This window comes from Hoplias malabaricus, chromosome 16 (genome assembly GCF_029633855.1).
Source record: "Hoplias malabaricus isolate fHopMal1 chromosome 16, fHopMal1.hap1, whole genome shotgun sequence".
Lineage (NCBI taxonomy): Eukaryota > Metazoa > Chordata > Actinopteri > Characiformes > Erythrinidae > Hoplias > Hoplias malabaricus.
This window is the reverse complement of record NC_089815.1, coordinates 23,551,071-23,566,695: the sequence shown is the minus strand read 5'-3', so window position 1 is coordinate 23,566,695 and position 15,625 is coordinate 23,551,071. Positions and strand designations below refer to the sequence as shown.

The 15,625-nt window shown below is 42.1% G+C and overlaps 1 protein-coding gene across 5 annotated transcripts in view; it reads left to right on the top strand.

Moving 5' to 3' along the window:
* The window catches only part of adgrl2a (adhesion G protein-coupled receptor L2a), a 160,015-nt gene that overhangs the window by 117,944 nt on the left and 26,446 nt on the right, over positions 1–15,625 (top strand). For all 5 annotated transcript variants that reach the window (XM_066647563.1, XM_066647559.1, XM_066647562.1 and 2 more), the window contains 3 exons: positions 665–1,465; positions 14,829–15,125; positions 15,511–15,614. In XM_066647563.1, the coding sequence (XP_066503660.1) occupies positions 665–1,465; positions 14,829–15,125; positions 15,511–15,614 (1,202 nt within the window). The remainder of the gene's footprint in view (positions 1–664; positions 1,466–14,828; positions 15,126–15,510; positions 15,615–15,625) is intronic.

Below are 15,625 nucleotides of genomic sequence, written 5' to 3'. Positions count from 1 at the left end.
GTTCAGGGAAAAAAAAAGAAACAACATAACACCTCAAAAACTTAATACTTCTTTAAATCTTAATGGTTGTGACATTTGCACCATTTAGTCACAAAGAAAGCCTCTCTTAGGTATAGTCTAAAGGCCGTCTAAATGCCAAATGTCTCCTTATACACGTTTGCAGACTCGTTGTATGCTGCTATTGAAATTCTCCCTGTCTTTTTTACCGAATCTCTTTTAGTTGGCTTCTTTTATTTACAGGACAGATTGGTTGTTTTCTTTTCCTTTCTTTTCTTTCAGTTTTTTTGTTGCTGTTTAATACCCCCTCGTTCCCCTTCGGCATACAGTATGTCCGAGCAGCAGGGAGCGTTTGGTTTCAGACACATGATACCACTTTTATGTTCTGCTTTAGTTTCAATTACTTTCAGATCCAGATTCTTCGCACTAAAATAAACTCCCTTTTATTGCATATGAATGCTGAATAGCTGTAGCTTTTTAGCCACTCCAATGTGTGTGTGTATTTTCTTTTTTTTTCTTTTTGTTTTTTTTTCCCGTTCTCTCAGACTGCCCAATTATCGAGCTGACATAGTGCCAGAACTGGCTGCTCGGTCTTCTAATTACAATACGTCCGGGCTACGTTTGCTTACTTTTGACTGTTCTCTGTTCTATTCTTCCCTATCACTAGTTTTTGTTTGTCCTGGAACTCTGAAAGCTGTTGGAGATCCTTCCTTTCTCTTTGAAGCGGAGCAGCAAGCTGGGGCCTGGTGCAAGGACCCTCTTCAAGCCGGCGACAAAGTTTACTTTATGCCATGGACTCCGTACCGAACTGATACGCTCATTGAGTACTCGTCACTCGACGACTTCCAGAACTCACGGCAAACCACAACTTACAAACTGCCCCATCGGGTGGATGGGACGGGTTTTGTTGTATATGACGGGGCAGTGTTTTTTAACAAAGAGAGAACACGCAACATAGTAAAGTTTGACCTCCGCACTCGGATCAAGAGCGGCGAGGCCATCATTAACAACGCCAACTACCATGACACCTCGCCGTACAAGTGGGGTGGAAAGACAGACATTGACCTGGCTGTGGACGAAAGCGGCCTGTGGGTGATCTATGCCACCGAGCAGAACAATGGCATGATGGTCCTGAGCCAGCTGAACCCCTACACGCTACGCTTTGAGGCCACGTGGGAGACAGCTTATGACAAGCGCTCTGCCTCCAACGCCTTCATGATCTGCGGCGTGCTCTACGTGGTCAGGTCCACATATGAGGACAATGAGAACGAAGTCAGTAAAGGTCTCATCGACTACATCTACAACACCAAACAGAGCCACGGCGAGTTCGTGGATATTAACTTCCCCAACCAGTACCAGTATATTACAGCTGTGGAGTACAACCCCAGGGACAACCAGCTTTATGTGTGGAATAACTTTTACATCCTGCGCTACAATCTGGTGTTCGGACCGCCCGATCCGGCTCACGGTAAGCTTTTCGGCTATTAGATTTAACACCCTGATTCAATCACATAACTTTGCTTTTAATCTAATCACTTGCCAAAGAACACTTTAAACATAAGTCAATCCTCAGTGATCACTTATTTAAATAAACAAATGTAGGCATTAAGTCTGTTACTTCCACTTTAACCCATCCAGGATAATGTACACAAACACTGGTAAGCACACACACACACACACACACACACTCTCACCTGGATTTGTGGGCAGTCAGCCATAATGCTCATGGAGCAATTGGGGCTTAGGTACCTTTCTCAAGGGCACTTCAGCTGAGGATGTTGAGTTAGGAGAAGGAGCTGTTCCTTTATCACCCAACCCTGTTTTTTTTAGGTTGCTGGTCCTGGGGATCAAATCCGCTACCTTCTGGTCCCAAGACCAACAGAAGGGCTTAACCAAAGATAATGTATTCCTAAACCTTCAGGTTCATGAATGCCATAACCCAGTGGTTCTCAATCCCAGTCCTGGTCCGGGCCACTTCCCTGCACATTTCTGAGATTGCTCTGCTCCCAACACACCTGATGCAACTAATGAACCAATTAACAGCACCTTCTAAAGTTGAAGCCAAAACCACAAGGAGAAATTCACAACATGTTGGCAGTGGCCCACCAGGGTCAGTTTTGCAAAGCACTGCCATAACCAGTGTCAAGACATTAAGACCTTAATATTTGTAAGAGGTTTCACACTACATAACATTTTCCAAAATACTTAGCTTTTATTTAAGGTTCCACAAACCACACTGCACTAAATCCTATTAAACAATACTAATTAGACTCTCTTTGTAATAAAATATGCAGGTGATAAACAGCAAGCCGGGGGTGTGCTGATGATATCCATGATATAATCAGAAAAGCATGTTGTGATGTAATATATAAAAATAATGAGGAAATATCATCATTTTGTGCCATAATGCCTTCTGTGCCATGCAGTGTTAAGCACGATACAATAGCCATCTTGAATTATGAACTTCTGTATTTGGCTGCTGCAATCTCCCACTCACAGGGTGCCCAAATAGCTCATTTGCTATTTGCAATAGCTTATTTGCATTTTGATCACTTTATTTGATCAAATTATTATTATTATCATATATGTTTTTTCTCTGTTGTAGGCGTTTTTTTTCTGTCAATTTTTCTTTGTAAGTCTGGTTGGATTATTTTGGTGGGGGAAGGTTTGTAGTCAGATCAAGGGATTGGGCAGTGGCATTGATTTAATGAGTGGGGGTCTCTCTCTCTCTCTCTCTCTCTCTCTCTCTGTACTGTGAATTTGCCCAGTTTCTAGTTCATCCTGGACACAATGACACAAAAATATTCCAAAAAGCAACAGCCATTTTATATATGGGACTTGAGAAGCCTCACATTTTGGTATCCATGGAGGGTCCTGGAACAAACGGTCCACGAATACCGAAAACCAACTGCACATTTATTTTCAAACATATTAATATCAAAATCAGTATTTTTTAAAAATTGTACATCTTCCTAAGCTCTGCCTCAAACTGGCTGATTGTCATTTGAAATAGCAGGGGCCCTCTGAACAATGGCTGACTGTGTTGGTATTCCTCTGGTATTTCTCCCGGTCTGTGTGTCAAATGCCACGGGTGAATGATTTTTAATTTTAGATTTTAATATGTGTTTGATGTGTCCCGGAAGCTCGCCACACGTCTTGGCGTGAAGCTGCTGGGCTCGACGGTAAACAACATCACAGGCTCAGTTAGCATATCATAAGAGATCTGTGTCAGGGGATTTTCTTTAGACGCTCCCTGCTCAAGACTCAAGGGGGCCGATGTAACCAGCTCCTCTCCCTCTGAGAGAAGAGGATCTGCCCTCAGTGGAGCCATCGGTGGAGACATACCTGTCTGGACAGGTACACAGGCTGCCTCGGAGCAACAATAGATCTTTCCCCATGGTACCGAGTCCCTACTGACTATCAACCCTTAAACAAACACTTCACACTCGCAATAGCCCAGCGAATGCAGGTAGTGAGGGACGAGAGAGGAGAAGGATCAATCTCAAAGGTCACAGCAGCGGGGCATGTTTTTAATTTAGCCGTCAAGAGCTGAGATGAGGGGCCCAGACCAGACAACGTGTAAGATATTCTTTACATTGAAAATATAATAACCGTAATTACCATAATCCTGACTCACCCTCCACACTGAGGAGCTGGTAATACTCCAGAAAGCCTTAGCTGAAGCGTGGAGGTCAGGCAACTTTACACAGATTATTGAGACTCAAGGCACATTTTAAATGTATTGTCTGTCCGCAACGCTGACAGAGTGGAGTCTTCTTAAGTGAGGTGTAACACAGGGTCATAGCCTGCTGTACAGCTGGAGTTTACTGTAACTAAACCCCGTATGTAGCAGTGTTTCATGCCCCCCCTCCACCAGGATTTGATCATCAGTATGCATGGAGTGCACTAGGTTAGATTGGAATAATGAAGGGAAGGATGACTACTCATTCTGTAGCTTTTCACCCCTCTTCACCCATGAGCAAATTGTTTGAAGTTGCTTCTTTGCCAACGTGAAACAGGCGAGGATATCGTTGCTGCATTGCAATGAGGAGACGAAAATGCAGACGTTTGATATTTTTAGACCTTTGGCGCAGGAGTTAAATACTGTTTGAAATCATAGGAAGTAAAAGTTTCATTTTGCAACATGATCGTCTAAGCAAATCTGAGCAGCACATTTAACAACATACTTATTATTAGAGTGACTTTGGGTTATGATAACAAGGGAAATAGGAAAATATTTAGGTCTGTGCTTGTGAGTTCTTATGGTTTCTGTGTTTATTATCATTCTAAACCCTACTGACTAAAGGCTACTAAAACAGAGATTTAGACACAAATATGTTAATGCAAAGACTCAGTGGCGGTCTTGGGTATTTAGTGCCACTCATGAACAAGCAACACTGAACAAGTGGAGATCATTTAGATGATGCTTCAATTATTGTCAGTTACTGTGTGCCCATTTGTGTTTCATGGCAGTGAGTTAAAACATCAATAATTAATAATTGTTTACTTTAGATCTTTGTTCCAACACCTGTGTGCTTTATATAATAGCTGTTTTAATGATCAGCTGTACCTCTCTGCCTTTTGTTTAGATATGGTTTTTACTATATGTAATACCTCGCCAAAAAATTAATAAATAAAGCAAAAATGATTTCCAGTTAAATAATTAGAGTTAGCAGATTCCAGAATGTAAAAATCCTGCACGGAATTCAGTTTCAACTGCCGTGAAAGCTCTGACACTTGTCTGGCATGATTAGAGAAGCCAGTCAGTAGGAATGAAACTCTGGAAAGCATTTTTACTTATTAACTTTTGCCACCTCTTGTAGTGACATCGTACTGGACGTTTTGATTGGAAATTTAATAAGGCTGGGTTCTGATTTTGCACAGCACTACAAATAACTAAAGATGCATGCATTTACAGCCTCAAATTAAGAGGAGTAGAGGAAGAGTTGGACTGGAAAAACGGGAAAGAAACAAGTGAGGCATGGCTGTGGAGAGTTAGGAACAGGCCGCATTGATCCGTGCTTCTGTGCATTGTAATTGGGGAACATCCTAACACAGAAGGACCCTGGTAATGCGCGATGAGTGATCGAGATGTGGAAAAGAGTAAAGATAGATTGGTTTGTCTCTGCCCCACACACACACACACCTCAGAAGATGCTGTGTCTAGGAGAAGGCCAGAGATGTAACGGTGTGGAAAATTATCAGTGTTGTTTCTCCCAGCATGCGTCATGTACCTATGCATGTGGGCAGCCATCTCTGCAGACGCCGATAGTGCTCCGCGGCTCCACTGTAAACAGTTCCCACTCTCCCGTGCATGCAAGGAGACAAACAGCAGTGAGGTGCTTTGAGATTCGCGTCCAGCCCCCGCTCGAGTCAGAGTCCAGGCTGCTGAAGCTGTTGGAGCCTGGCGACTGCCACAGCACTGATTTAATCGGGCTCCACACTTTAGTTGTGTCGGAACAAATTTCTTTTGATGAAGCCCCCATTGCACAAGTGAATGAGCATAGTGCAAATATAGGTGCCGTAAGATAAAAGACACACAATTACACTAGTGTTTCGCTGCTTTTGTTTTGTGTTTAAGCCGCAGATGTCTCGATACTGCATGAAAGATCAATATCATGAAGCGGTGCAATTCCCATCCTTTCTTTGGGCTCTTTTCCCACTGCGGTTGTTCCGCTCCTGTAGAAAAGCATAAACAGACTTTATCAACAATCAATTTTAGAACACGCCGTCTAAATGTCTGACCCTTATTTAACTAATTTTAACTGGAAATCGGACCAAAGCCAGCAACAACTAATGCGTTGTTTGTCTGATGGTAAGCTAAGGTAGGAAGGTAGTGCAACAAGTGACCGTGTGTGCATACTGAAAACATTCATTTATTCATTCATTCATTATCTGTAACCACTTATCCAATTCAGGGTTGCGGTGAGTCCAGAGCCAAATTGTTGGAATTATGTAGAATTATTAAATTATTTAATTAGCTTATGTGTCCTAGTTTGTTATTGAAGAGCTCAATGTGCAATGTGAGTGATTAAGATTTTGCATCAATTCCAAATATAAAAGTACTTGACTTTTTCTATATTGTAGGTAATTTTATCTTTGGTTAAACATTTAAATGAACATTTACTGCTTCAAGATTTTTGTGAGGCTTCACTGACCTGTAATCGGGGAAATAGAGCTTCAGTTGTTGCTACTCTGAGCTCAGAGCTGCTGAAACCATACTATTTAACTTTTGTAGGAGGGTAGAATAACAGAATAACATATGCAGAGTGGTAGTCAGTACATGCCCTAGACCTCTACCTCTGTATCTCCTCTTTACACTGGAAATCAAGACATTAATTCCGTCTACAATTAGAGCTGAAGAACTATGAGATCTCCCAATTTACAATGTAATCGAACATAACGAATAATTCTCAATGCACTCGAATCTAATCTGCCATGATTTTTATGGCCCCTTCTCATATGCCTTTATTGATTACAGTCTCTGCAGTTAACAGAGTGTTGGCAATCAGCTTGCAAATCTGAGTTGATAGCCTTACTTTCTGTTTAAGTGCTTTTGCTTGAGATTCCAGTGCTTGCTGCTCTGTTCCATCCACTGAATCAGACATCTACAGGTGGAACAAATTCATCCTGAATCTGCTGTTCCACTTCGGTTGTCATTCATAAATGTATGAATGATACGACTGTTAAGAAAACAGCATTCTGTATTATGCATTGCTGGCTGTTAGAGCAGTGGCAAAGCCATGTCATATATTTTGTGAGGGTTGTTTTACAGGTGAACTGCTCCATCATTTAACTACAGCCAGGTTGAGCTGAAACTATCTCTGAATGTTTTATCAAACGCTGAGTTTTCATAGTGTATACATTGGTTATTGATATGCTTGGAGTCAAGCTACAATCTCACATGTTTCTGTACTTGGAAAGAATCCGCTGTTTCCAGAGAGCTTTAGTATGACCTGAATCTGCTGATTCTCTTTCAGTGGTCCTTAGAAATATTCCATTCCAGCTTCATTCAAAGTATTGATAGAGCACCGCAGATGGACTCCAAACGTTTGGACCAAATCTTTCAGATGTATGGGAACAGATTTTTTTCCCCTTCTCTCAGCGTGAGCGAGATATAGCCTGAAGCTGTGGGAGAATTTGCTGACTTACCCGTACAGGCGAGCGAGAGAGCGGTGCCTGCGCAGAACTCATTCAAACAGAGCCCTGGCTCACTTGGCTATGCTGTTTGGGATGTGAGACACGCAGAGAGCACAGACAGTGAAAATACACGGCTCAGTCAGCTGGCCTGCTGTCGACTCTGTCGAGATTTTACACTCTACCTCTTTTTCCAAAGGAAAGCAGAAAGAATATGTCTGGTCTACCCGATTAATGTCATTGTGGTTGACGGGGATGTGCTTTACCAAATTACTGATCATTTGTTCATTCGTTCGATTCTCGCAACCGCTTTCAGGGACCCCCGGTCTGGGTCGTGTGGGTCCGGAGCCCACCTGGAATCATTGGGTGCAATGATCCCACCTATGAGCATGTGGTTTTGGCTTTTGAGAGGAAACACCTGGAGCACCTGGAGGCAGCCCGTGCAGACATGGAGAGAACACACCACACTCCTCACAGCCAGTGACCTGAGGCATGGCTTGAATCTTCAAGTCCTTGAATCCCAAGACCCCGGAGAACTTTTCGTGCCACTGTGCCACCCAATTACTGAACATGATAAAGAAAATAATTACCCCATGACAATCCGCTAACTCGATATGATTGTCAAAAAATATGAGTAACGGTATTAAATAGTACATGCAAAACCAGTTCAAGATAAAGTGAAGGATTATGTGGTTGCTTAAGCATAATAATCATTCAAAGGATAATTGTTGAAACATTAGGGTCTTATTTTGTATTCTGCATGTTGAGACGCTTAGATGGAGGCCTAGGATACAGAGCCATAACCAAGCGATAAAGTCATTGGAATCAGAGCAGCGAACATGCATTGCACAGCTTGTTGCTTAATCTCATTTTTCTCCCTAATTAATGAAATTAGTTTGACACTAATCATGATAATTGGTAATTTAGCCCAATGATATTGCAGTGCTTTTACTCATGTTTAGAAAAAGCCCCATTTATGCAGGTCAAAGCACTTGAGCTTGTTTCGGCTCTTCTTGCTCCCCACTGCTGTTTTAAGCATGTGATCTCTAATGAATACAGATTTAGTTTTTATTTATTATCGTTTTCTTTCCTTCATTGGCCTTCAAGCAGGGATTTTATAAGCTTAATTGGTAACATTTAAGAGTCGAGGGACCCTAATGCAAGGCATCTTAATAAATTCTCAAGCTGTAAATGAAGTCTTCCAAAGTGACATCCAGACACTTTTAGCAGACGGTTTTGGCAGTGTAGAGGTGTTAAGCATATACATGTGTAGTGTTATCATGAGGATGTATGTCATATTATAGCATATTTAAAGACTTGTGAAGAGCCATTTAAAATCTTCTAAAGTGTTATTACTAAATGAAATTGCTAAGTATTCCCTGTCATTATGAGAGCTAAAGGATCACACATCTCCCGCTGTGATTTTTAAGTAGTCGTACACAGGGTGTGCTTTTTTTTCACACCCCTTTTTTCAAGAAAGCAAAGAATAATAATAAAACAAAAGCCCGTAATTGTTTGAGCTCTGTTTTTGACTCCCTCTGTTTCCTGTTGCACTTTCCATTAGCGGCTGATTACCACCTGGGAGCTATGTTTCAGTCCTGATGAAGATCAGTGTTTAAAACGCTGCCTCGTTGTAGCGCAGAAGAGGCGCTAATCAGAGAAGACGTCCTCAGCTCCAGCTCTGAGCTTGATAATCTACTCAGCGGCAGCTGAAGGACCCCGTGTCACTCCTACAGACTCGTATGTCTCCTTTGCAAATTACCCCAGGCATTGATCTTGCCATGCACCTTTTCAGCCCCACCGCCTCAAGCCCCCCAAGCGTTTGGCTGCAGTTTCTCAACACAACAAGCCGCAGCTAACAGGCCACACATTACTCATGTGAACAAGCGAGCTCTGCACATCATAAGTGCGACCATTAAGCGTAATGTAGAATATACACTGGCTGTCACTTTTCATTTTTCACACTGTGTGTGTGAAGAGAGAGAGAGCGAGAGAGACAGAGAGCGAGAGAGAGACAGTACTGGCACTGCAGCACTCAGTCCAATCCCTCTCTCCTTCTGTGCTGACAACACACAACAGCTTCCCCTTTTTCATGTCATAGATTATTGCCTTTATGTTCCCAATGAATCAAAGCCCCCTATACCCTGTGGTGATTCCTGGGTTATTAAAGTAACTTTAGGGGGTTTTAGGAGTGCTGCGAGGGTGTCTGTCACCTTGGCTCCTTATGAATATATCAGTTATAACTCTTCCCTTGTAAGATTTCTTTCCCTGTCTCTTCTTCTTTGACAGCTAATTGAAGGTTCCCTTTGGGCTCCCCATTCGACAGACATATTAATTTCAGGGTTGCTGGTCTACTGAGCTTAAGGGAAATGTGTTTTTTTGTGTTGTAACAGAGGGAACATTATTATCAGAAAATGCATAAGTGTTGTGAGAATAATGGTAGAGCGAACAGTTGTTGCCATAACACCCGATGTTAGTTTGGGCGATATCAAAATTCTCATACACTAATGTACTCTTAATATTAGTCTGGCAGGAAATCAATGAAAGACGCGGCTTAAAATTGATCTTATATTAATGCTTAAAACAGTAATTGAACTGGGAGTTTGTCCATGTGAAAAAGTGATATACTGTTACAATATTAGAACACAATACCGCAGTATCATCTCCACATCTCAGTATAGAATGCTTCCAAGTCTAATAAACACAAGTATGCAACATCAAAGTCGTAAGCAGTTTGTCGCTGTTTAAAGGAAAACTTTATCTCACAAATTATAACTATAGGGGAAGGAATAAATCTTCTAAACTTTCAGTGGACGTTTATGTAAAAAGAATTTATCCAAAGTTTTTTTGGAGCGTTTCTATTGGTTCATTTATCATAAAATTTTCACACAATGTGAAGGACAGCTGCTGTGTTTTTCAAATAATGAGTTAGTACAATAAAATCAACAAAAATGGACATGCATGTTTTTATTTGGACAGCCAAGAGTTATAAGCTCCAAATAGCATGCTGCTTCAAATATGTTTCCATGGAAAACAGACTTACGAATTTTTATTTTAGACCATAAGCCAATTTGAATCTAGCTAAAATCACTTGTTAAAAATGCAGAAAGCAGTAGTCCCTTGACAGCAGCATATGGCAGACTAGCCATTGCGCTAGATTCACAATACAAGCTGTCCATTTAAAAAAAAAAAGCTTGCAGTAAGGTTCCTGTCATCTGTACAGATTAGAACAGACCACACAGGAAGCAGACATGTGACACGTGGGTGGGAAAAAACCCCAAATGATCCATGAATTTCTCAGAGACAAAAAATAAGAAATATTTCACAATTCCAGAGGATATTGCACAGTTCCCAGACAGTGGCATTGTCTGCAGACAGAATTCTCGGCAGACATTTTAAACAGGTGGGAGACAGAAAATAAAAGCACTCTTATTCATACACTGCTCATACAGCATAGCAAATTAGCCATGACTCACAAATGCGAACTAGACATTTGAACGATTATGATATGCCTCCCCCACAATAGCCTCGATTTCTAGGCGACAGTAGCACCTGGATAAGTACTACCACTACAGTGAAATCAGTCCTGCTACGTGGGGAAGGGGAATGTGTTTCAAATACAGTCATTTTCGTCTTGTGAATCAAAGAATCACAGACGTGACGAGGCGATATTCAGCCTACCACCCCTTCCCTTTCCTCCCACTCTGATTCGCTCCACTCAGTTCCACAAGAAAATAATGTAATGAATCCAGGCGTCGTTGTGGAATGCATAATGGCTGGGATTCTTGCAGCTAACCCCACATAAGCAACGTTAAGCCAGTGAGATATCTGAAGAAGCCGACTGTTTCAAGTAGGCTTCGATTTCAGGTTCATTTTACCTTGCATTCCTGTAGACTTTGGACGATGGTAGAGCAGTGCAGGCGTTGCTTTCTTTGGCTAAAACTTTTGCCCTGCATTCTTAGTTGATTGTGCTGTACTCATTTTTTGGCATCATATCCTGGACAGCAACTTCTCAATACTGTTTCTGGCTGACAAAATGAGTGGTTAACCACCTTTAGCCTTGGACATTGGATACTTATCTGAATACTAACCATATCCAAACCCTGACAAGTGATTCAGGATAGCATTATCCAAAAGAGTGCAGACTGGCACTTGCTTAGAAAACAAAGCACTTGACATATCTTTAAGAAAAGCAGCCATGCACACTACATGCCCTGTACTATAATTATACTCTGTGTAGACATATGCTCATCCAACATTCTTCAGAAATTAAGGGTGTTCATTTGTAACGTGACCTCCCTTTTGTGCAGTAACAGCCTCTACATTCAATATTTCTGAGGATTTGGTGACAGTCCTCCTGAAGAACATTAATGAGGTCGGTTGCTGATGTTGGATAATTACTTAAGAATCACAAAGGCCAGCCCATCTCATGCCCATAGGTTTTGAATGGTGCTTCAGCATGCCAGATAACATAGTTCCACTGCTTCACCGTCTAATTATGGTGGGCTTTTGCCTACACTTATGTTTTTAATATGTATGATAAATATTATGATTTTACACATTACACATTAAAATCTCCAAACGTTTGGGCATTGAGCTGTTCAGTTTTGGATCCAGCATCAGTGGGTCTTTTCACTCATCTTAGTGATTCTTGTAGTGAGGTTTTATAAAAGAATATTCATTTGGATTATATACATGTTTAAGATTTCTGACATCTTTTTGGTCTTAGAAATGCACACTGACTTTGTTTGAGAAAAAGAACCTTAAGGAAAGGGACATAAATAAAGAATTACATAGTTCCAGAACGTTTATACTGCCTCTGCAGTTTTCAGTACTCTTCTTTGTAGCTCTCTTGTACTCTCCTACCCTTCTTGAACAACCAAATACTCTCCACAACATTGTAGAGCATCTCAGTGTGCTTGAAGGAGAATGCTAAGCACTTGACTCTACCATGAGACCATGCAGTCCATATATTGGCTGGCAGTGTTACTTGGCAACAGTCTTTCTCTCCTGACAAATAATGCTACTAGTTGCATTTTTGAGCAATGGACAGCACATGGCACAGCTGGTACCTAACAGAATCCCAGGAGCTTCTGTCCCCCCAGAGTCAAGTGGTACTAAACCTTGAGAATGGTTTCAACAGGCTCATGATTTGCCCTGGATAGTGTGTCTCTCAGAATTGGAGTTTATATATATTTTGCACTGGAGGACACAGTAGGCTGTAGTTTTGATACGTTGCCTTTGGGCATTAAGCATGCACCTGAAAGAGGTGTTTGTTGACCCTGTTGCTGAAATGAGATTCATTAAATACGTCTGGTAGGTTGCACAGTTTGTATAATCACAGCAGGCAGCTTTTCACAAAAATTGTGTGTGCATTATTGCTGTAAATGTGTTAACTAGAATAAGTTCTGAACTTTCTCATGTCAGAAATTGCAGTCACAGGGACATAACCAAGCGTGAGCAGTACACTTTCGCTGCACCGGAGTATTGGAAATTTGCATGTTTTACTTGGCCACCTCTGCCTACTGCCCATTCCAGCCAGTGCCTTTCAACATGCATTACGTACACCCATGGTTATTGTGCACTGTGATGTATTGCAGAGATGTTCAGTCGCGGGTAGAACTTCAAGCCCTGTGTTATTTCACTCAGCATGACAAGCAGAGAATCTACACATGTTGAGCGCAAGAAAAAGAAATGGATTACCAGTAGAGAACAGTTGAGCATGGCAGACAGAGTGTCAAAACATCCGATCAGATGAAACATCAGTGTTTGGCAGAGTCTCTGGAGCCGTTTTCTGCAGGTCCAGGCCGAATCTGCACCGGGTTGAACCAGAGCTCTCCACCGGTCAGTTGAGACTAATTCACAGTAGGTCATGACCAACCTCAAAGAGAAAGCTCTCTCTCACGCACACTGCGCTGGAATCTCTCGCACACTCCATGGGGCTATTATCAGCAGGCTGCCAGACCAAGCTGTTTCCATCAGAGTCTTGTTTTCCAGTTGAAAGCAGCAGATACTGTTCAAATGTATTTCTTTGCTTTTGAACATGCTGTGATTTTACAGCTTTGGGCTTTCGTTGAATAATATATGTGTAATTTAGACAGTTTTGTTAGTCTTAGATTTCAGGAAGTGTGACTTTTTTTTGTTGTTTGTTTTCTTTTTTTTTCACCCACATATCTGCAGTGGTAGTCATTATCAATTTTCACAAGGTTCATGAATCTCCCCTATTGTACGGCAGTCTGACAGTCTGAAGGCAAACGTGCTTTGTTTAAGATGCATATAGGGTCTGCCACATCATTACAAACAGTTGAATCTGAGTGTTGTCTGTCCAGCTGAATACATATAGTACATAATGTTTGGTTAAATTAATGTATTTGTGAAAATGAAAAACACATCCATTTTAAATGTAGCATTGTTCTGCAGATTCTAGTTCAACGTCTGTTTCTCTGCCTACAATAATATGGGCCTTAATTTAGTACAGGCCACGTTATAGTATACATCCATCCATCCATTCATTGTCTGTAAGCGCTTATCCAGTTCAGGGTCATGGTGGGTCCAGAGCTGGAATCATTGGGTGCAAGGCGGGAATACACCCTGGAGGGGGCGCCAGTCCTTCACAGGGCAACACACACACAAATTCACACACACACTCACACCTACGGACACTTTTTGAGTCGACAATCCACCTACCAACGTGTGTTTTTGGACCGTGGGAGGAAACCGGAGCACCCGGAGGAAACCCATGCCGACACAGGGAGAACAGACCAACTCCTCAAAGACAGTCACCCGGAGCGGGAATTGAACCCACAACCACCAAATCCCTGGAGCTGTGTGACTGCGACACTACCTGCTGCGCCACTGTACCGCCTATAGTATACATTTTTATTAAAATATATGAAAATGTACAGTAATGGGCAGAATTTGTCCTCAGTAGAAGATATGCTCATAATGCATGTAAAAAAAAGCTGACCTACAACTTGGTCACACCCAACCTTAACTGTCTGGCGAGTCGGGCCACGTGTGCCACAGATCAAACCTTAGTCTCGGCAGTAGGATAAATTCCTCGTTAATGGCTATGTCTTGTGTGAAGTGTGAATTACAGGTAGTGAAAAGCATTGACGAGAATTGACAGCAACCTAGAAAACCTTCATGTGTTTAGCAAATACCTGCTTCTTGTTACTGACATGCCGTTTAGGCTCCTCGGTGCACTGCAAATACATCTACAAGAATCCTCTGTTTTTACTTATATTCCAGCACAGCATACGAGAAGAGAGAGTGTATGTTATGATGTGTCCCTGTTTTCCCAAATCAGAAAATATTTTTCGCCTGCGGCATCACATTAGTCATATGCTGTCTTTAAAATAGGAAATTGCAGAGGGTGGGGTGGGGGGTTGGGTGCCGAATATTGTTGTTGGATATGAGCAAACACAACACTCTCAGGTGGGTCCTTTTATGTTGAAAGCTAATTGAACACATTTGAGAGTAGCAGGAACCAGCACCGGTGTTTTTTCGTCACATACCCTGTGCCTTGAATAATAAGTAGGTCATGAAAAAAAGTGAGTCTCCAGATCACTCTCTATTCCTGAATTTGATTTGAAATCACAACAGATTTGTTTAGCAATGGAGCTAGCATCGGCCTGAGGAGAAATAACAAAAACGAGTCGACGCAAGCTAAATTTACTCTCCTTTCTTGTTAGCGCCACCTATCTCTGAAGCCACTTCGGCGCCAGTGCTGCCACGAACGACGACTACTACGACAACAACAACAACCCAACAAAAAGTCCTGGTGACAACCATAACCACTACAGGGACCCGAGTTGGTAACAAACCCCCAAAACCCCCAGCGGTTCCACCACGGACCACCACTCCTCCGTCCCTGGACTCCTTCCCTCCCCCTGCGCGCTTCTGTGACGGCGTGGAGCGCAGGGACATCATCTGGCCACAGACTCAGAGGGGCATGCTGGTGGAGCGGCCTTGCCCCAAAGGAACCAGAGGTAAGTATGTTTACCAGATACGTGAGCTGGTGCGTCTGTCCTTAGGGCTACAAGCCCACTATAGCTCTACACTGCGTGCAGTTGCAGTGCGCTAAATCTCACGGGATACAAATCACTCTTTATGAGGGGTCATTAAACAGAGCAGTTTTGAGGAAATATTGTGCCGTGTGTTAAAACATTTGGGAGTATGATTTCAAATTTGAGAGAACACTTCTTTGGGAAGATGTAAAATGAAACTGCTGCCACATGAAATCCAAAGCACATGCATTTTTTTTAGAAAGTTAAAATGTGCTAAATATCAGCGATATTGTGTAAAATATGCAAATGTTTCGCAACTCTTCATGAAATTAGCATGACTTATTTTTATTATTATTACTTTTCACAGGCACTGCCTCCTACCTGTGTGTGCTCTCCACTGGGGCTTGGCACCCGAAAGGCCCTGATCTAAGCAACTGTACCTCCCACTGGGTCAATCAAGTAGCTCAGAAGGTTTGTGTCGG